The following is a 22,652-nucleotide window of genomic DNA, read 5'->3' as shown; positions in this document are numbered from 1 at the left end:
TAATTAAACACTTTTAGTCTAAAGCCAATTATGTGAAGAGACCAATAGCGTAATTAAAATTTCAGTGAATTTCTACGATATATCTTCGCATTCTTTTCTCCCCAAACAAATTGTAATTTTCAGGGTTTTTTTTAAATGTCCGTGCAGCCCGAGAATTGAGGAATGATTGCTTCTTCTGGAATGAACCTAACCTGTGTGTATGTGTGAGAGAGAGAGAGAGAGTTTTTTTCTTTTTCCCTTTCTTCTAGGGTACTTCCTGGATCATTACTTCTTCAGCAGTATTTCATGAAAACTTTTTCGAGAATATTTTGATGAACAAACTGAAATCATTTGGTAAAGTAACGTGCTCATTACTCCCATCAGTCTTTCCATCACATAAAAAAAGGTTGAGAAGCACTACCTGGGCATTTGCCGCTTAACGTATGTTAAAGACATGCCATGGAAGATACTATTCCATTTCTCCCCTGTTTGGAAATGTCTGAGATTGAATCCCATCGCGGATAGGACTGCCATTTTACTTGAAACTGAGTTATCGGGCAGAGGTGAGTGGTTTACCCCTCCAGAATTTATTGGATCGGTGATTTTTATTCACAAACATGAGCGAAAGAATTTTAGATAAAATCCACTCCCCTATCCTATCAGTTGAAAAAAATTATGTCTGTTAGAACAGACTTAATTGATTTTCGTCTTTTCTATATACATAAATGTGTACAGATGTTTGAGAATTTTGAATTCGAGATGAAATACCGAACACTGCGTTAGTTAGTAATAAATGCACTATTTTAATCTATCTGCATAGTTACAATATTCAAAAAAGTTTAACTCCTTATAATGAGTAACATACAATACAATATAGAATAAAAAAAATAGTACAGTAATGTTTCTGCTGTTATGCCATAGCCTTTGACAAACGGGAACAACGTCTGAAGTGACTGATGTCTAAGAAGGTAGTGCCTGTACTTATTAACTTGGAAAGTCTGGGATAAGCCTTTGTTGCTAGAACCAGATTATGTGGTAACTCCTCTGATTTCTCATTGGTAGATGTAAGCTGTTGCCAGAACCAGGTTTTAATGATTCATCTTTTCTTTCCTAACCTAGGCAGTCTTTGTTAACTACTTGAAGTGACGTAATTTCTGATGTTCTGGCTTACAGATTGGGATTAGAGGGAAATTTCTGGAGTAGATTGATCCTGTTCTGTGCCTAGGTGACAATTCTCTTTGTGTTACCTGTTCCTTGAAGATTTTAATCCATTCAGATTTTATGTTGACGGCTTCTCAATTTCTGTTGACTGCTAAATAGAGAGGGGACTGTGTAAAAAAACGGCTCCTCATACTGTCTGCGGTAGATTTACACAGAGGGTATGTTGGTTCTTCCAGTTTAAAGTTGTGCGCCCCCCCCCGTGTCCAGTAATGGACTTCATCTTGTTTACTGGACCTCTGACCATGTCTGTATCCTGATTGTGGGAAGTGAAAAGCTGTTTTAGTTTCTTCTGGATGCGAAATAAGTGTGAATGTCCCATTTCCGGAAATATGACATTAACACACTTTATCAACTTTTCATCTCTCACAATCCAATTTTACGGCAAGCTATCTTATGAAAATAAATACTGAACGTTATTCTTTATGAAGAACTAAATTATACAGTTCATTTTATTTAAAAACAAGTTTTAAGACAGAAGAGAAGTAACGGTGATTATTCTATTCGAGATAGCTGATCGAAATAAAATTATCCCTCTTTCCTAGAACTAAAAACAGGTGAATTCAGATACACAAGATGCTTTCACCTGTATTTTAAATTAATTTAAACTCCGATATAAAGATAAGAGTCATTGGGAGGGACCTCTGAAGGCGAGTCTTTTGTTTTGATGTACCTTCTTGAAACAAGATGGCGGATAAAAAAAAAAAAAAAAAAACCAAGAACAACTACAAAATTCAAGGGAAAGACGAACTTTCGTAGAGAGAGAGAGAGAGATATTCCTGGGACGAAGCAAAATAGAGATTGATAAAACGAGCCAAAGAATAAATCAATCCTCTTTTGCTGAAAATATTTAATCAGAAGATTACGTTTATATAGCCAGTCCATTATTCTGGCACCACTAAAGGGCCAGCAATAGAAAGACCATATCAGCACGTATTGTCCTTTCATTCTGGAACCGAATTAACGTCATCCGTGGCAGTATAATGTGGGACGGGGGTTTTACTGAGAGCTGTAGTCAGCGGTCACGGACTGAGGTATAGCTTCCTCCCCTCTGAGTTATTCCGGGTGTTTCAGGCCGCAAGCCAGTTTCAGATACGTTACCCACAATTGGCGCCAATGTATACAACAGTGTTTTTCCGGAGACAGAACGGTAGATTCTTGTTTCTCAATGACTGTCGCAATCGGTATCCTATAAGAATATTATTTAACGATATCATACCTGTGGAAGGTAGAACGGGCAATTCAGAATTTGTTGATGGGAACTGACGGAACTTAGCATGGCTCCTGGTACTTAATTTTTCATAGTCTTGTGTTAATGAACCTTCTAATCTTTTTTAGAAAAGCGAAGTGTCCTTGTGGTGGTTTCTGATTATAAGCCAGTAGTAATTTGGAAGCTTTTAAATAACTACCCACTGTACAGAGAGACGATTGGCATTAGTTGCGATTCTGCTTTCAGAAGCGGATCTCGGTACAGAAACGGTAGGTTCATGTTATTCTTCAGAAAGTAGACAGTTCATAAAAGAACCCCTCAACGTTACATTCTAGCCCCCGATTACAGAGAAAATGTTATTTTGAAATAATGATTGAACGTGCAGGGTTTACCGAGTAATAATTTTCAGATTGTAGAGCACTTCCGCTGTGACGTGACCTTATATATCTTCATTTTGTTTTTAGGGTCCATATTCTAACGAATGACCCTTATAATGTCACTCGGTTGCCTGCCTGTCTGTCCGTCTGTCACAGCATTGTATCTGTGGAACCACTCAACCTATTGACTTGAAATTTTGCATAGGTTTGTACATCATGTGGGCCAACATAACGCCATATTGATCGATATTAACAAAAAATTGTCTGAGAAACTGGGGGGGTAAATGTGGGCGGGGACAAAAATGTTGTCGAAAACCTATAGCTTATTATACGCCGTTGGAAAGAGCTCAACGAGTAGGTTTAAAATATTTTTAAAATTAAAAATGGCGGCTCCAGACAGGAAAATGTGAGTAATTTTCGTGTCCCGCCCCCTCCATTTCCTTCGCTAATGGAGCTAAAAATTTAAAAATCACATTAAATCTACCACATGGAGAGATTATACCCATCGCATACGCGGACGATCTCGCCCTGGTAATCCCAGGAAACTCACGCAAGGAACTCGAGGATAAAACAAACACAATCCTGCAGGAACTTTACACATGGAGCAATACGCATAAGTTGATAATATCAATACCAAAGACCAAGCAAATCCTTCTCAAAGGCCACCTCGACCTCAATAGACCACCAAATATTAAATTAGAAGGTCAAAGAATTGAACTAGTGCGTCAGCATAAATACCTGGGCATCTGGATAGATGACAAGCTATCCTTTCTGCCACACATCAGGCATATCGTCAAATCAATCAGGAAAATAGCAGGATGGCTCATTAACATCACAAAAGCCATATGGGGAATTAAATCCTCCACACTAAGCCTATACTACTCCTGCTTGTACATTCCCATTGTCTGCTATGGAGCCGGGGCCTGGGGTTACAGAGCACTGAACTCGGCTTGCAAAAAATACTTATTGCAGTCACAAAGAGTCTTTCTTCTGGCAACCTGCAGAGCATGCAGGACAATTTCTACTGAGGCCCTCCAGGTACTGTGCGGGAGACCACCCGTATACTTTGATGTAATCTACCACTACCTGGCACACAACCAACGGCTAGGCATACAGGCTACGCTGGGAGGAATTGCCAACGACACCAACCAAAGTATAAAAGAAAACAAAGCAAGAATTTATAGGGACATAGGCACAAAATGGCAGGATATCTGGCAAACAACAACTAAGGGAAGAGACACCTTCACCTTCTTCCCACAAATATATCTGCGAGACAAATCCAGGAACTGGTGGACACCAAGCATGCATACTACTTTTCTAATCACAGGACATGGTAGTCTCAACTCCAAACTCCACAAATTAGGCCTAACTCTCTCCCCCCTTTGTCAATGCGGCGAAGAAGAAACAGTGAAACACCTCATACTTGACTGTTACCTCTACACAGATCTGAGACATCCCCTGCTATTGGGGACTAACGTAACTAACGCTGGAGAATTCCCACAACTGATAGCTGGGGCAGAATCGCTCAAACTTCTTTCAGCTTTTGCAGGAAAATTATTCAGGCGAAGGGCGGCCCTCCAGCAGGAAGCACAGAGAGACAGTAGGTAAATGGGAAAATGAAAAGAAGGAATGAAGTGGAAGGGACTCAACAGAACTAGAAAATAGGAAGTAACGCAGAACGGAAGCACAATTATACTGAACTGAATAAGAAGCAAAAGTAAGGACTCAAGAACAAGACATCCCACAGCTTAGGAGCAGCGGAGCACACATAACTGTGATGTAGCTTCCTTGAAATTAGTGACTAACACTGAACATGCTCTAAAGAACTGGGTCGATGTCATAGGCCACATAGTGTCTTCAGTATGTGCGTTTTTTTTTTTTTTTTTTATTTATTAGTGAGGACCCTACCTTCATAGGACAGGACCGAGATCTACGAGAAGCTGAGCAATCGAGAATTTCACTTGGTTATAGCCCTACAGGACTGGGTCGAAGCCACTGGCAATAATCATGTTTCCCGTTAACTACCCTGCCACACTGGCTTGTCCGTCCTTCTACTCGCAAAACACACAATGAACTCATCTCCGCACACTCTAGGACAGGATTGAGCCCTGCAAGAATGTGTGTCTTGAATGCGGTGCTTCCCCTCAAGATGAAATTAAACCCTGTAGGACGAGCAAAGATAACTGTGAACTGTATAGCTATGATAATTATAAGATTTTCTTAACTACCTTAGAACTGTTAAGTTGCTGTTGCGGTAGCGCTGTGGTTAAGGACACTGGTTGTGTCTTCGGCCGTAGTGTTGTTGCGACAGTGGCTGTTTTGCCAAGTATTTATATTGTCAACTGTAAAATTGTAGTAATTACTAACTTAGAAGTGTTCACTTTTGTTCAGGTTTTCTGTGGCTCCGGGGGTGCCGCGGTTGTGGTGCACTGGTTTGTGTCTGTCGCCGCGGCTCCGTCGTGGCTGCCGCAGGTGCATGGAATTGATTGTTACGCCGTGCCCTCTTCTGGCAGGATGGGCCCCTACAAGGGCCAATATTTGGTATAGATCATTGGACAACCTAAACATTGAACATGCTAAACTCACTAGAAACACCCACTACTTTACTGCTCCCCTTAACTAAATCTAAATTCATCCACACGCTATGTTTTAATCTCCTGACGAAACTTAACTTATTTTAAATTATTACCATATTGTATGTAAAACACACTAGAAACATTCACTCCATTAATTGATCCCCACTCAACTAAACCAACTCTATCCACACTTGATGATTTACTCTTTTATTGCTATATTTATCTCTATTTTAATATTATTGTATAAACATATAGAGGTTCAAGAACCTCCTTTTGTGAAAACCAGACTCCCTGGAGCGCCTCCACGTGGCTAGGGACGGGAGTCAGGACGCAAGATATATCTGTTCTTGCCTCCTGGCTGCAAAGTCTCCAGGTGCCGGCATACAACACTCAACAAAACAAACACTCAAACAAAAACCTCCCCATACACACACTCGCCGGCTTAAAAAAACCTACAAGAATCATTGCGGCAATAGGGGAAACCCTGGAGGCTGCAGTAAACAAAAATACTTTGAATACTTTGAATTAGCTACGCGTTCCTTCAAGCATCACCTATCCTGCATTCGCAGAAAAATAAAGATACGCTGGCCTACTAGCAAGAATCGCACGACGGGACTGTGGGTTATAAAAACAATCCCTAAAACTATATCATAAAAGAGTCTTCCTCCCAGCCATCTTGTACGCAGCTCCGGCTTGGTACACCAAAACAGCAATGGTTGTAAATCGGAGGACCCTGAACACAATCCAAAGAACTGTGCTGCTCACTATCACGCGAGCCTGTAGCACCGCAAGCACTAATGCCCTGCAGGTCCTGGCGGGGGTCCTACCCCTAGACTTGGAAATTGCAAACAGTGGAATCAAATACCATATAGTGAAGGGACTTCCCTGCACCTTCCTAGATTACACGGTTAACAACAGCACGCCATGCAAAGAGGAAAAGAATAGGCTTCAGAACCACCTCACCCGGATCTGGCAAGGTCGTTGGACTGAAACCACCAAAGGCTGTATCACAAAAAAATTCATCCCGGACCTGGGGAAAATATTCTCGCAAACAACCACTTGGTTCAAACCAGGACTTCGCACATCATATGTACTGACAGGCCATGGCGCCTTCAAAGAAAAGCTGGCCCAGATGGGATTGGAAGAAGACCCAAGATGCGTGTGTAGTGAAGCGGAGAGTTGGACACACGTCATGTATAACTGCCCAAACTATGAGCACCTGCGATGTAGGTTAATGACTGCAATAAAGTACTTCCCAAAAAATATGGAATCACATTTTCTGGACTCGAGTGAAGAATATGGAGCACTAACAAACTTTGCTCAGCAACTCTTCACCAGGCGAATAACACTCATCGCCTTACACAGAGTGACATAAAAATGGTAATACAGAACAACCCAACAAAATGACTACGTTCTCACTAACCCTCCCAAGGTGAAGCCAGACAAGACAACAACCAGAAAACCGGACTAGACAAAACGAGAAAACCGCAATTACTAAATGGAAACGACAAACGGTCTCTTTCCCCGTGCACCACTGAGTGCTCCGTGGTGTGGTGACTCCTGAAAGGACTACCCAAATACAAGGACTGGAACGGACATACTCTGAACCTTGGACGGTTCTCCTGAAAGCCGAGGAAGACCATCTGGCAAACGGGGCTGGACATCTGTTTCAGCCTGCTTTTTCCCTCTTTCCCAGGCTAAGGGGGGGCGACGCTTTCGCTGTCTACTCCCCCTGCCACCCCACTTTTCCTTCTGGTGTGGCATGGGCATGTCTACTGAAAAACGAGGGACTACCTTCCCTATTGGTCCCTTCCTTCTACTTCTACTCCCCAGTCTTCTGCCTCCCCTCCCAAAACTTTTCCTACACAGCGTATTACCCCACAGGTCCAAATCTAATACACCAAAATTACTGCTCGAACTATTAGACCTCTAGAGAAACTCATTCAGCGAAAACCCCACTCAATGTTTAAACAAATCGTATTATTAAGCAAACCGCGAATAATTTTTTTTTTTTTTTTTTTTTTTAAAGTCCTAGCTACTGAAATCTCAGGAAAGTAAGTGGCAGGACCTGCCAGAGTACAATTAGCCTTATTGGTACACCCGGCCGGCGTCCCCGTCGCTGGGTATGGTAACGTCGGCCCCCATTAGGGACCCGGCGGCTGACAGGCCGGATGAACAATGGGTACTAAATTCTACATGACCCACACACTATCAAACCTCTGGCATTGACAGGGCACTGTCACTCGATACAGAGAACGTACGCGGAGATGGGGAAATCCCAGATGCCGTTAGACCCTCAACATACCTAATTAGGTGCGCGTTACAACACAAAACACACACAAACATACACTACTCATTTCTGGCCCTTCTACAGTGGTATTGTTCTTCACAGAGATACGAGGCGGAGATGAACTGACGTTCCAGGTGCCGCCCATTACAAAAACACAAAAAAAAAAAAAAAAAAAAAAAAATTAGCTGTGCGTTATTCGATGCTTATCAAGGGAAAACTAAACCGATTGAAATTGAAAAAAACAATTTTTTATCACTTCGATAGCACGCTTCTTTGTACTAAGTAACAGTACTTTGTACTAGGTGACAAAAAGGTTGCTAAATAGTTAATAAGTAATTATAAGTTAGTTAATAATTCTATAAAAGTCATTTATAAATTTTGCGACGAGAAGTATTTTTTAACAATTTTAAAAGCTGGAGATGTCCCCGCAAGGAGGTACTCAGAGAGCCAGTGTTGAGGCGGCCGTGGTGGGGAGGAGCCTACGCTCAGTCTTGCACGACTCTCACCTGCCAGTCGCTTCTCCCACTCTTGTCATTCACAACAACTGGAAAGACTCAAATAGACGTTTTCGTTAGTTCCTCAATTTTAGGCCAAGCCAGGGTACTAGAAACTTTTTTTCAGTTACCATAAAGCTCTCTATTTGAGATACTACACTAACGACCATTCGTGACTACGGACCCTTCATCCTGAGTGCCCGGCACTCAGTAGTTGACCGATTTTTTCTTGTTGCGTTGTACAGAAACTAATGCGATGGATATGAAGCTCCAGTGTTATTGTTTCTGTAAATTGCATGTATTTTCTAATTGGCTTGATGTTTTATTGGATAAAAAAACACGAATTTCCTGGTGAGAGTCGCAAAGCCTTCGCTAGAAACCAACTAATTCATCCACGTGCGAAAATGTCATTAAAACTTCTCGTCTTGACGGGATACAAACGAACGGCCTTTTCTGCACGGTGTATTGAAGGATAAGGATCAAACTGCTGTACTACCGCGCGACACAGAAAGAAGGAAAGGACTGGCTTTTGGCAAAGTTGAAATATGAATTCCTCCTTAATACAGAAAAAGATCAAATTTTTCTCATTATTGAGGTATTAATCGAGATTCTATTGATTTAGAAACAATGGTCAGAGCTCAGAGCACCTTTCAAGCATAGTATCCATGTACAACTAATTTAAGCCTGAATAATTTTTTACTAATTATACCACCTGTATACTTTACCCTCGGCCGCATTGTAGTAACTAAATCAAGCTGAAAAGGTGGCGATGTGCTAAAGGATTTATTTCCGCGTAAACCATTTAAATGATTTGGATTGTTGTAATCTATTGTAAATGCACTGCTAGTCAGCAGTGCATTTTGATCTTTCACATGGCCTCCATCAACCATAGCATCTCTGCATGAAGAGTCTACCTTCCTTCCTATCCCGATCCTGATTGTTATGCACTTTGACCTCACCAGGGTTTTTGCTGATTTGTCAGCAAAAATTCTGTTTATCGTATGCTATCAAGTATTTTTAACTATTTCGTGCATGGTATGAACTTAGTGCATATACATAGTATCTCAGTTAAAAGGCGCAAGGATCTATTTCACCTTCACTTTTTTTTTTTGAAACTTTTTTTTTTGCCATATTTGGGTTGAAATATTTGAATGTGATGTTAAAATTGGACTAAGTAACACGTAGATTTTGCGATTTATAAATTAAAACTTTGCCTGATCGAATGTTTTTTTTTTTTTCCCTCAGTGGGAAAGTGTTCTATTCTCGATTTATACTAAAAACGTCATCGGTGTACTTCCAAAACGAAAGTAAACTGATTTTATTTGAAGAAAAAAAAAACCCACGACGGTTACAGCGTTCAATAGGCACGTCAGTAGCGCATTGAAAATGTTCACAGTTAAATAAACACTCCTACTGAAGAGCTAACATCGCATACAACTGTGGTGTTTATTGAAATAAAATAAATTTTACGTTTATAATCTGGGATAGCCATACCGGATTAGAGAAATATTTAGAATCACGCGGGCTTGAACTACTGTGAACTGAAACCTGTGTATTATAAAACTATAATTATGTTTGACTGCTCTGCTACTGTCGGTTTATGTTCTTGGAACAGTCGGTTTATGTTCGTTTGGAAACACATTGATGAAGTTTCGATTAATCCGACGATGGGGAACAACTTTCACAATGAGAAAGTGACAGTCGATCGGGGAAAATTTTAAATTAGAAATTATTTGTTTGTTGTTTGGTTTTTAGGAGCATTAGCAACTAAGGCCATATTGCTCCGGGGATATGCGGTGGTCATTCCCTGACCTTTCCGCATCCTCCGTATTTGGTGGTCACGGGCTCGAACCCCAGTCTAATCAAGAAGCATGTGCTACGCACTGCTGCTCCTGCCCACCTGGCTACGGAGGCGCCGGAAATTGTAAAATGTAAAATTTTTAACAGGTATTTCAACGTCAGATTTAAAGATTTAATCCCATATATGACAAAAAAGACCCCAAGGATAATTAGCTTAAGTCTAAAAAACCTTTTCCCCCGTATTTTACGGTTGTAGTGCATTGGAGAATTTACAGAATCATGAATAACATTAAAATTCTTAAGTTACTATAACCACAAATTAGAATTTGTCCACCGAAATGAAACTTCCTTGCTGATTTACTCGCAATAAATTCATAAAAGAAGAATGTGGCGAAATAAGTGAAGTAATACAGCAAAGCAATCATCAAAGTGAGTACAGTACATCGATTATCCATTAAAAAATAAAGCTGGATAATTGCCTGAAAGAGAAATTGCCTGAAAGAGTCGTTGCTTCCTTAGATGACGACAATCCTGTTATCAGTTGTTGCTGTACCTCTATTTAAGCCAGAGAAGGCAATTCCCAATTTTATAGTTGTATCTACAGATGCCTACCACATATTCCGGGTAATTTTAGTAAGCTCTAACCATGCTCATGGGGAAAAATGTTCAACCGATTGCAATTCAGAGTTAATTATAAACTGCTGAGTATAACTTCTTTATGTTAAGTGTATATTTAATATGAAACTTCTTTAATTGCACTCTGTGGGAAGACTCTCCTTGGTAAACAATATATATTTAATAAGACTGAATTAACCACTTTTTATTTTTGCTACTTGCTTGGGGTTTTCATTAGAGGAATGCATTTTCTTGCAATTTGAGATCTGTCAAATTAACTTTTGCAAGATAAGTGATATTCATCATGTATATTATCCTCTCTTATTCTCAAGACTGATACATGTATTTAACCTATGCCATACAAGCTTGATTAGTGAAACCTTTTCGCCAGTAGCGAGCTACTTTTCTTTTATGCTAATAAACTTTAAATTATTTTACTTCATTTTCGTATGGCACGAACAAGTTACATCAATAGAGACAATAGAAACTGGGTGGCCAAAATGGTTTGAGAGCTACACGCAGATTTTTCATTTTAGCCGTGAGTGTTTAGGATCATCTCTGGCATTGGAAGAGCCACGGAAATCCTCTCCGTTAGATTTCTAGCTCTTTGTACGGGCGAAAGAATTTTTTGGAGAATTTTGCAGTGCAGGAGTGTGTTCGCGAGCACTTTCTAAAGAATTCTACGCTGCAGAGAAACTGTCACTCCCACTTGTATGAAACAAGCGTGTCCCTGCAAGGGAAGAGTATGTAGAAAGACTGCCTAATATGAAACAAGAAAGGCGATTTATTGACACTCTATGGTCAAAATTCCAGGTTAATTTTAAATTTGTTTTATTTAAAATTAGCTCTCCTATTAGTTCTAATAGGAGAGCTTAATAATGAAATAAATTGAAATAATTTCCATTCCCAAAGTGACTTTTTTTCATTATTTGCTGAGGTATCATTTGTATATAAATAAGACCTGCATTGACGTTATCCAAGTAACGAAATAAATAAAAGTTATTTGCATCCACTGCTCACTAGGCACTGTGCTAGTATTTTTCACCACCCAGTTCCATTTATTTCAATTCGATTATTCACTTGAAATTTTTAAAAACAACTACCCATTTAAAAAACGAAATGACTACTGTGCAAATTGGAAAAGACATTTATTCTTTGTACAGTTTAGTAATATACGGCAAAGTATTTACATTACACTTCTCAATGTTTGAAAATGATGTCATCGCCATTGGGAACGCAATTCTTTGCTCGTATTCTCATATTGTCCATTGCTCTGTATAATGTTCCTTTTGGTAATTTTTTGTTTCATTCGGGGATGTTTTGTTTCAATTGCTCAAGTGTCTGACATGTGATTTAGAAGCATTTCCTTTATAGTGTCCATGGAAATTCTTGCATTGTGTGTCGTATCACTGTCCTGTTGAAACCAGACATTTCGTAATGTGACTCTTTTTGGTGAACATCCTCTCTTACAAATTCTTGCGGCATGTTAACATATTAGGGCTGAAGTTACTGTGGCAGATGAATCATTAGCACTTTCATAAAGTATGGCTGTTTGTATATCCAGATCACGAACAAGTAATTGTTGAGCCATTTGCATTTTATACGGATGTAACTTTAAATCGATGTGCAATATACGGCATACATTTTGTTCCGTTATCTTCATTTCTCTTGATTGACGGATAATAGACGTTTGAGGACTACGTGGTAGCGTTGCTTTGATTCTTTGAATGTTTTATGGAGTATGGGCCGTACGCATCCGATGTGGAAGAGGTTTTCACATTTCGAGGGTTTAGTGTCAGACAACGTTAACTGCAAAATAATTTTGCAGTAAACGTTTTTGTAATTAACCAAGAAAAAGTCATTTGACATTTTCTTGGTTTACCGGAAATGTGTTTATAACTCAAGCTAACTTGTAAACTATTAGAGAAATACATTTCTGTGACATGATATGCATTATTATTTGTATAAAGTTAATCTAAAGTTGTCTCAAAACAAAAATGCAATTTTGTAGTTAACGTTGTCAGACACTAAACCCTCGATTTTATTACAGATGCTGTTGTTCTAAAGTTGCAAATCTTGGTCTTTAAAATTGGAACACTACCAGTTCTTCCGATGTTGAAATGGCGTGAATCACGTTGGATACTTACACAGTCATCTTATTTAAAAAATGCACGATATTTATTTGACCACTTCTCCGTTTTTGTTTTTTTTATTGGCTGATTTAGTATATTCTACTCGAGGACAAAAACCGCAGCGCCCCCACTACAGCCGTTACAAAATGGCGCCACTTTTAAAACAGGTAACACTATTTTGCCTTATATTGTGGAAAAGATCTTAGAACAAAAAAAATCACAACCCTCACGTACAATGGTACGCGTAAAATAAATTGTATTTTGGAACAGATCTCTAAAACTTCTTATTAGTGTATTTTTCCATCAGCTTTTAAATGATCTTAACTACACTTTAAAAGCTATTTTGAGAAAAACACAAATGCGTCTGAATAAATTTTATTTCATTAACTACTCGTATTAAAACTAAGAAAAATGTGAAATGATAAATTGAAATTGGAGTTTTTTTTTTTTTTTTTTTTTCCCTCTGTGTGCGAGAGCAAAATATTTTGACAAATACGTAAATCTGTTTCGATTAATTTCAGAATCCGAGCAAAATGAAACAGAAAAAAAGGGGGCTGGGGTATATGGAACCGTAAATCAGACTAGGTGATATGCGTCCTTTATAATCAAAGTTAGGCTAATTATATATTAATAAATATTTTAAAATAAATATTAATCAGTATTTTAAAGGCTATGATAACATTATTTACTCTAACTTTGATTACAATGGAGGCATGTCATATAGTCTGATTTAGAATTCCACGTACTCGATTTCTTTTTAGTCTGACAATGGGAAACAAAGCTAGAAAGGTACCAAAGATTTTAGTACCTTGATTATTTATTTATTTAATTTAAACCAAATGCAGGTCATCCACGGACAACAAGGAATAATTAAGGGGTACATTATAAATCAGTCAAAAACAAAACATTTGTTATAACACTGCACATCAATAAAAACAGTATATCGGATAACAAAAAACATCGTACCTAATCAGCAAAGACAAACGATACAAAATGATTAAAATTAATTAATACAATTAGTAAACAATGTATATAAGATAAAACAAGAACTTTCACGATAATGGTCTTCCCAAATCTTACGATATTCGAAGATGGGAGCCAAGTTTAACTCTCTGCTTTTTTTGAAATATCGAAGTAGTTGTCTGCTACCATGCTTTGGGTTGGGTCGTTTTGAATTTGTTCAAAGGTAACTAAAAGCATCTGGCGCCATGTCTGCAAATCTTGTGTATTCTGTACTTCGTTTTATATGTGGGTAATTGCTCATTCAGATATTTTGCAGTAAACAGATTTTTGTAAGACCTGTAAAAATGTCTTAATTTCAGTTTAAAATATAATTTCATTACTTAGAATTAACTCAAGAACCAAATCTATTTGACATAAAACAATCGCACATCATGCAAATCTGCATGTTGTTGCGAGTCTGCACGATACATCGCCGGAGAAACCCTATACCCTCCGCATGAGATTGGCTAACTTAACCTCGAATGAACAGAACTTCAGAAATTCTTCCACTCGTCGACCTCTCCAAGCAAGTCGCAGACGGCGATGTATCGTACCGACTAGGCTGGAACGCAGAGCTATTATGATAATGTTGGAGATACTTTACGTAGCAGACCACCTCGGCTGAGGGAATTTGTTCACTGGCCATCATTTAAAAAGCCAGTCCGATGACATAAGTTTTTTAAGATCTTTTCTATTTTTTTTCATCCTGTCAACAGAACGAAGACGAACCGACCATGGAATAAACATACCAATTTATTATATAGATACCATATGCTGGTGCCTCGTGATTCGAGTTGCCTTGGTTTTTAATAAAAAAAAAATAAATAATAAATAAATAAATCCAGCCATGTATACTATATTTTTCTATATAAAGTAATGCAGTAGGTTACCATAAACTCAGTAATACTGATTTAATACCTTTTAAGAACAGTTCTATAAGATCTAGTTAATTGAGCTTCCAACGACCATTCATTTGGTTTGTCGGCTCTCCTTTCACGAAACTGTAGTTATATGTTGGATAATGACTTCATTCTTAAAAATTGTTGGTAATCGTTAATGATTCTCAATAACAAAACTAAACGTTATTTTATTTTTTTGATCATGTCCTGTCTGCTGTACTTTCGTTGCATATGTCGAGCCATCGCTTCGGAGCACTAATTGCTCATTACGTTTATTTACTGTTTATTAGCTGCGACGCTGGATTGAACTGTTTGTCACTATTTCTCTTACTACATTCGATCCTCAGCGACTAGGCGACCTGTATGTTGTAACGTCACAGCGTCGCTATGGTGATGACAACAAAAAGTTAGTAAAATATTTGTATCTATTTTTTTTTTTTCTTTCGATTAGTGTATCTCGTATTTGTCCCCATCCAGAAAATTAATGGTTCTTCGATCAATAATGAAATTATTTTATTTAAAGGCATTAGCAGGATCAAACTTCATTATGAAGGAATTATTCCCTTTCTTTTCGGGACCACTTATTTCTTGAAGATGTTTATTTTGTTTTCTTTCATAATCAATTGCGAACTCCTCCCCTGAAAAATTATTGAATCTTTAATCCTAACATGGAAAAATGTAAATCGTGTGTTCTAAGATTGGTTTGTTTGCAAGATCTTGAAATGTGAAGGATCCAAGCGTAACTGCTACCGAGAGAGTTATCCCGGTTTAAAAAAAAAATGTTTACAAGGATGACAGAATCGAACCCAGAACTTTCAGAAAGGATGGAGAAGTAATTAGCTATTTATATTAGGGAGGGAAATAGGAGGCTTTTATCCAAATACTGAATTCAGTTGGTCTTAGGCATCATGTAATATAGATTTAAGGTACTTTAGTATTGCAATTAAAATCCGAATTGCAAAAGAAAATAATATAGTATACCTGTAAAATCATAACTCTTAACGTAATGCAATCCACGTAAAAATATAGTGATTTGACCGCAGAAATAGTCATTCCGATAAAAATTTCTGCGAAGCCAAAAATTTCTATCGAAAAAGATCAGAGAAAGAAGTCCTATAGAGATTTGTATTTAGCAGTAGAATCTGAAACTTTCAGAAATCAGTGCATTAAATTTACCAATTGAAGGTCCAATTGTGGTAGGTTTTCCCATTTGACTTCCTAATAAATTAAATTAAATCGTTTCACGCTCCACTCGAAATCACTCTTGTGCCACCTCTCCATTGAAGTTTGCCAAATGTTCGGTATTAATATGAATTTGAAATTTTGCATAATCTGGTGTTTATTGTTGTGAGAGTCTTTTATAATGGCATATAATTCAGATTATCGAATATCCAAGTATTCGAAACAGTAAAGTCTAAACTAGCTTTTAAATTCTATCCATCACATCATCTAACATTCCTGAGCATCTGATAAAAGACAACGGAAAGTAGAAGTGCAATTAGTGGTGTAAACCTGCATCATTTCCTGAGAAATTCTCCATAAATATATTATTAAATACCTATTTTATACCTAATAGGTAATCACTTGATATTAGGTATTAAATCTTTGACTGTTTATTCCGAATGTACCACCTGATCACTTGTTGGATTTTTTTTTTTTCTGAATAACTATCGAATTCGTAATCTTATGAGTTAATTCATTTTGGAAAATTTATATGCAATCTGTCCGCAGTACGGAGTTTGAAAGATCAAATGATAGCAGCCATTAAAGAAATAATGTGAGCGAAAGCGATTGTCAACAGCGAGCGAACTATTACCAAGTGATGTATCGATCTGATGAGGTCTGTCATTCTTGAAAAAGAAATTACACTAGTAAATCTCTCCAGTTATAGGATAACTCCTGTCAGCTGCTCTTTTTGATGTTCTGTCGTCTAAAAAGGAATGCGGAAATGTATAATATTCTCTGAAAAGTATTTATCAAAATCTTGCAGTTAACACCTATTAAAATAATTATTGTAACACCTGTTTAAACGATGTTTTCGTACAAACCGGTGTGAGATATGTAAACGTATAGCATCGGCTATTTTGCAGTTTTTTTTTAACTAGTATGGAAACGGGCTACCTTGATAGAGTAACTATATTAATTCCTACCGATTTGGAATGATTCATGACAGAAGAAACGATGCTTTTCAAGCAAAGATTAGTTTGTTCCTTTGGCAGGAGTGTATAGGATTCTCTCGAATTTTCTTTTTTTACCCCTTGCAAAAATAAAATGTATGATCTCCAGTGCATACATGAGCTGAAATTTAAGTTTTCTTCACTTAAAGATATTTTAAACTCTGTAATAGCTTATAAAGTAAACAAAACATGAACACTTAGTCATGAAAATCTTTTTTTGTTTACTTTGCATCATGTTTGATATTTACTTTATATATATCTTTTAGAAATATGAATGGTCATTTCAAGCCTTGGAATGGCCATTTTAAAATCATTTCTTAAAAAAGCGGATCTTTAATGCGATCCATTTTTATCTTTCACAACTGAGGTAAAATTTAATTTTAAGTCTGTCCACTTGTTTTTTCCATTCATATTCTTTAATATTAATTAATCAAAATAATATAAAAAAGTTTCTATATTTCGCAGACAGGACGTAGAAAATGTCAAGAAAGCACAATTATTTATTTTATTTAAAGGCTTAAACATTTTGATACTTAAACATTTTATAACATCATAATATAATAAATAAATTTATCTGCAATAAATCAAATGAATAAGAGAAAGAAGCAGACAATCTGTTTCCAATAAAGATTAAGGTAGAGGGATTGAAGGTATTTAAAAGATTGTGACTATTTTTCATTCATGAAAATTAAACCTTTCTTAAATAAACAAATTCCCATGGATCAAGTACCTTACACACGGTGGAACGTATGTTTAGTAAATGTTATTACTAAACAGCCCTTCTTATTAAGTTTCTTTCGAAACGTAAGAAATTATTTTAACTGTAGGTTGTGTACTAATAAACAAAATAGTGCAGAAGTTCCATTCATATATTTAACGACAGCCTACACATAATGGAATTAAAGTTGTTTAAATGAGAAATTGTTGCCATTCTTGAATGAAAAGACATTCCATTCTCCTGTAACATTCTTCAAGTTAGCACAAAATAGTCCTTCATTTGTATGACGTTAGACTTTTTTTCAATGTTCAAGGTGTAATAGCATTTCAACGAAATCAAGAGTGAACGTATAGTTTTAGTACAAAAACGTATCATGTTCATGTAATATTGTGATAATGACAGATCTGATTTGTACTCCACTATCGATGTGGCCAAATGTGAAGTACTAATCACAGAAGTTAAACGACCGAAATTCCATTCGGTGTGTGTGTGTGTGTGGCCGATCAGGGTTCCCAAATTGTTCTACAACGGTAAGAAACAAATACTCTGCCCATACCTGAGATTATGTTTAAGATTCCACTTGTCTACCTGTGTCGACACCTGTGTGGTTTGGTTGTGCCACCTTCGCACGGACTTCGAGTTCCATTACTAAATCTTCCGGACGGGACTCGATAGGCTTCTCATTCTCCCAGCACGGACCAGCTTTCCCCTTCGACATTAACCCTAACATTTCCCTAATTGTCCGGGGGTGGCGAGCTTTCCCGTGACGAGGTTGGGAGCTCACAAAGTCAACAATGCTCCATCAACAAGCAAGCAGAAAGGCGTGCCTTCAGAGCAGAATCCCTGGCCGCCGTCCTCTGCTCCCGCCGAGAATTATAATTCAATTAAGCGTCGCTGCCTGAGTCAACATGGGGGGCCGATTGGCGGGCGGCACGCGCAACCACGCCGCCTCGACAAAGATGTGAATGCGGCTCGTCGTTTCCAGGCAGCGAGAGGCGGCGGTGTTTCCCGTGCGTTAGTCCCTCCCTCTCTGACGGTGCAGGAAGAGTGAGAGGAGAAAAGAGAGAGAGACAGAGAGAGAGAAAGAAAAGAAAGAGAGAGCGAGAGAGTGTGAGAGAGAGAATGTATGAGGGAGATAGAGGGGAAACGAGACAAGGGGGGAAGGAGAGAAAGAGAAAGTGAAAGGGGGGGTCGGCACGAAGTAGGCCCCGCAGTCGTCGTTTGTTGCAGACCTCGTTATAAGGCCTGATCCCTGTGTCGGAGCAGCAATAGTGTCGTACCGACTACGGACAGTCACCATGGACTACTCTTACCTGAACCAGTCGACCTTTGACCCCAACTGTTCACTGTCGGCCATGGACTTACCGAGCTGCCAGCTGCCGTGTTCGTACGCTGATCTTGGTTCTTGTAGCCAAATGACTCAAGCTTACCGATATACTTCTGCCGTACCTCGCACTTTCGCAAGTCCGCCGACTGCTACGATGCCTCCGACCTCGTGCGGAATGGTTCCTCGTCCCCGTCACGAACCCCCATCTCCAGCCGTCTTCTCCTCCGGCATGACCTTGCAGAGTAAGTCCGAGCATCTCTTGCTGCCTCTTTAAATGGGCCGGCAGGCCATAACTGGGTTAGGGCGGCCTCGGTGAACGGAAATTAAATAATTTAATACCAGCGGTCGATTGTGAATAATCTAGTTGCGCCGACTATTTAGATCATCTTAACCTGATTTCATCTCCGCGCGCTATCTTCCTGCTCTTCCTTTGGTAACGTTTCATATTTCTTTCTTCAATATGCATCATTTTTCTTCCTTAGAATCAATTCTGGCTGCGGCTAACCCAGTTAGCTCTTCAAGCCACATCACGCCCGCTACAACTCGATACAGGCCCAGGCCCCAAATTTGATCACGGGCCACAGCGGAACATAAATCTGCTCTGCTCGAGCGCCAAGGCACACACACGCACAGACACACACCTTGTTCGTAAGTGGCCCTTAAGGTGAGATCATCCCACGGGCGCCGGGATACACTGACCATCGTGACCGCCTGTCATAAGGCGGCTTGGAAACATGGTGTTCGTGCTGTGTTGCACGTGGGAAAACATCACCTGACGGTTAAGGATACGGAGACGCAACTTTAGATATGTATGCGGTGAGTAAGGAGAGCTGAGTTCCGCTGAGGGCATGGAGTGGGTCTAAATGTGGCTGTTTTATATCTTCAAAATGGCAGGGAATAAAGCGTGTTATTTATAACTTGGATATTTTTAATATTTTAGTTTGTGTTGTGTGTACGTGGTCTTCTCTTTTAGAAGGGTGGACACGCGCTGTCCTCCGATTTCAAAGTTAATACCGCGAAGGTGGCATTTTTTAAATTTCTATTAAATGATTTGTAGGCAATAGAATAAATTATATTTTACTCTCTCGATGTTTAAATGTAGATTCCGATTAAAGCTGCATACTTTTTTTAATTGAAGAACAGTTTCTTTTTAATGCAAAGATTTTTTACACTTTTCTAATGTTTTCTTTAAAGGATACAGTATTTTAAACTTGTTAATTTGTGGATTGTAAATTAATTATTTAACTAGTTTTCAGAAGTTTGGTAGTCTTAACTTCAGTGTATAGTAACTTAAGAAATTGATGTTACGCTTGGATTTTCTTTTTGAAATTTAACTTAAGGCATTTATACTCTGAAATGGGCCTGATCCTTATTGATTATAGCTTTTGTGCAATTAGTTGTTTGTTAAAAGTAAATGATAATTTTATTTCATGAAATGGATAAATTATTTTATTTTATCCTGAGAATTTAACTTCAAAATAACCTGTTATTTTGAAGTTAAGTTTTCAGTTTTAGGTTTTATAAAATATTTTAATTTATATTATAAAATGCGCTGCCAAGTAGAGGAATGCGCAATTGATTTCTCACTATATCGATAGCTGAAAATCTGTAAGACATCAAGAATGTTCCCAAGAGTGTTTTTCAAATCATGCACGATGAGTTTCCTGTTGTAAGACACATATTTACTGAAAAAATCATCTCAATAAATGTATTTTCTATTTCCTTAACGCTTTCATCATTGCTATCAGCAGTTTTTTTGTTCTTGTCTACCAGTGTTGGCTATCAACACTGGTGGACAAGGAAAATGATAACCAATCTTGGAAATAAAACAATGCTGTTAGAAAAAAAAAAAAAGTACTTTTATTAGCTTCTGCTTTTATTCACATCCCCCTTTTGTGGGTATGCAGATCTTTTTATGGTCCTGATCCTTAGAAATTATTCTTTTAGTATAAATTCCTTGTTCTTATTGGACTTTTCGTATCATTTAGGATGATATTCTTTAATTGTTCCTTTAATTTTCATAGAGTTTTACGTAAACCAAGAATGATTACGTATCGTTTTATCTCCATGAAATTTTGGGCATGTTTGGCAGATTTTCTTGTCTATTTTTTTTTTTTTTTTTTCGTAGTATCAAGAAAGACATGCCTATTCGTAAGCCTCGATTGAAATGAGTGAAATAAAGGCTTAAGGAAGACATCAGACAGCTAATACTTATGAAAACCCTTTTACAAAGCAGAGAGAAAAATATACTGAGATGCCGAACGCATTATATAACTGTTGAAATTTTAGTGTTCAGAAATTTTTCATTGTGCGCACAAAGACGAGTGATGTCATATGGGATGAACTTCTTGCGAAGCAGCCAGTTTGCAGAGACATTATAAGGGATTTCATGGGTATTATATGATTATGTGGACTACGGCTACTTTCATTTTAAAAAATTGTAGAATCTCTCTCTCTCGCTCTCTCTCTCTCTCTCTCTGGATTCTGCAACGCAGAATACAGTTGTATATAATTTATTTCTGTATTACTGGCCCTCCAGTATCAGAACATGTGGTGGCATCGATGTTCGTTTTTTTTTATTTTTTATTTTTTTTTTTTGGGTCATAGTTGTATCCTCTCCCAATTTGTGAGGAATTATTGTTTGGGTTTTCCTAGCTTCCATGATGATTGTGTTCCAAAGCAGGTTTGTCTATGTCTGTTTGTGGATTGGAAAAATACTGATGAAAAATCCAACGGCACTATTCATTTCCTTTTGACACTGTGTAATTCATTTCCGCTTTAAAAGAGGTGAGGATTCCACCAGAATTTAGGCCTTTCCAGCAACATACGATAATTCGTTACTTCATGTATTCATGAAAATTCCATCAGTGTGAAATTAAACAACAAAGTTAAGAGTAAGTGAATACGATAACCTTTTCTCGTGTGTTGAAAGAGGGGTTCATAATTAGCATTCTAATGATATGCGCACTCAAATCGACTACAAACCAAAGCGGTAACATGGCGACCGCGATGGCTTGGTGAGTTTAGTCTGCTTCACAACGGAAAGACTGAGTCGGAATTCTTGCCTGAAGAGTGTTCGTAAAATTTCTACCTTTTAAAGGGACCTGCTTGTATTTCAAAGAATCCTGGCTTTTTAAATATGCATTGCTTGCGATGCTGTTCAGCTTCATTCTATTCACTTTTGATGCTATTCAAAATCCACAGAGTGTGATCTATCTAGTTAGTCAAGAGTTGCAGAGATACTGAAGACAATATTGTAAAGATAACATTTTCTTACCTAGATGCTTCAATAGCGACTGTTTTCAGATACACAAATATCAGCAAATATATATTTTTGTGTGAGGATGTTTTTCCTTATATTTCATTTCATGTATATTAAGATTGAAGTTGTCTGCCATGTTCCAACGCAGTACTTATCGTAATTTAACTACCTTTTAGATATGTTACAGCATACAGCATTATGTATATAATGCGCTGTAACATAATGTATATAAACCTGTAGCTTAGAATTAAAACTTTCGAAAATCAGTCGTGGATTTGAGGCAAAAGCTCAACTTTATAAAAGAAATATTCACCGGACAACTCGAAAATATACGAGGTAGCAAATTACTGCTGACTACTTTTCGTATCGACTTAATGCGCATGCTGCTGAAATTTTATTATGCGAAAAGGGAAATGTGGATCAAAAGTGTGGATGATACGGTGATAGCAAAATAAAAGTGAGATTCTTCTTTAGAATAAGTAGTTTTCTGAAACTGACTAGAAGATACACGTAAAATTGCAAATAGGTATCTGAATGAAATATAAGTGTTTCCAACGTCAGAAAGAATATGGATCT

At 37.9% G+C, this 22,652-nt stretch overlaps 1 protein-coding gene across 1 annotated transcript in view; it reads left to right on the top strand.

The window, feature by feature from the left end:
• Nucleotides 1-18,763: 18,763 nt before the first annotated feature.
• Nucleotides 18,764-22,652, top strand: part of LOC150076296 (paired mesoderm homeobox protein 2B-like) — a 126,302-nt gene continuing 122,413 nt past the window's right edge. The window contains exon 1 of the mRNA XM_090387590.1: nt 18,764-19,056. Within this exon, the coding sequence (XP_090243716.1) occupies nt 18,786-19,056 (271 nt within the window). The 5' untranslated portion in view covers nt 18,764-18,785. The remainder of the gene's footprint in view (nt 19,057-22,652) is intronic.

The sequence above is a fragment of the Mastigoproctus giganteus genome, chromosome 13 (assembly GCF_048544385.1).
Source record: "Mastigoproctus giganteus isolate SK-2022 chromosome 13, ASM4854438v1, whole genome shotgun sequence".
Taxonomy (NCBI): Eukaryota; Metazoa; Arthropoda; class Arachnida; order Uropygi; family Thelyphonidae; genus Mastigoproctus; species Mastigoproctus giganteus.
This window is presented reverse-complemented; position numbering and strand designations above follow the sequence as displayed.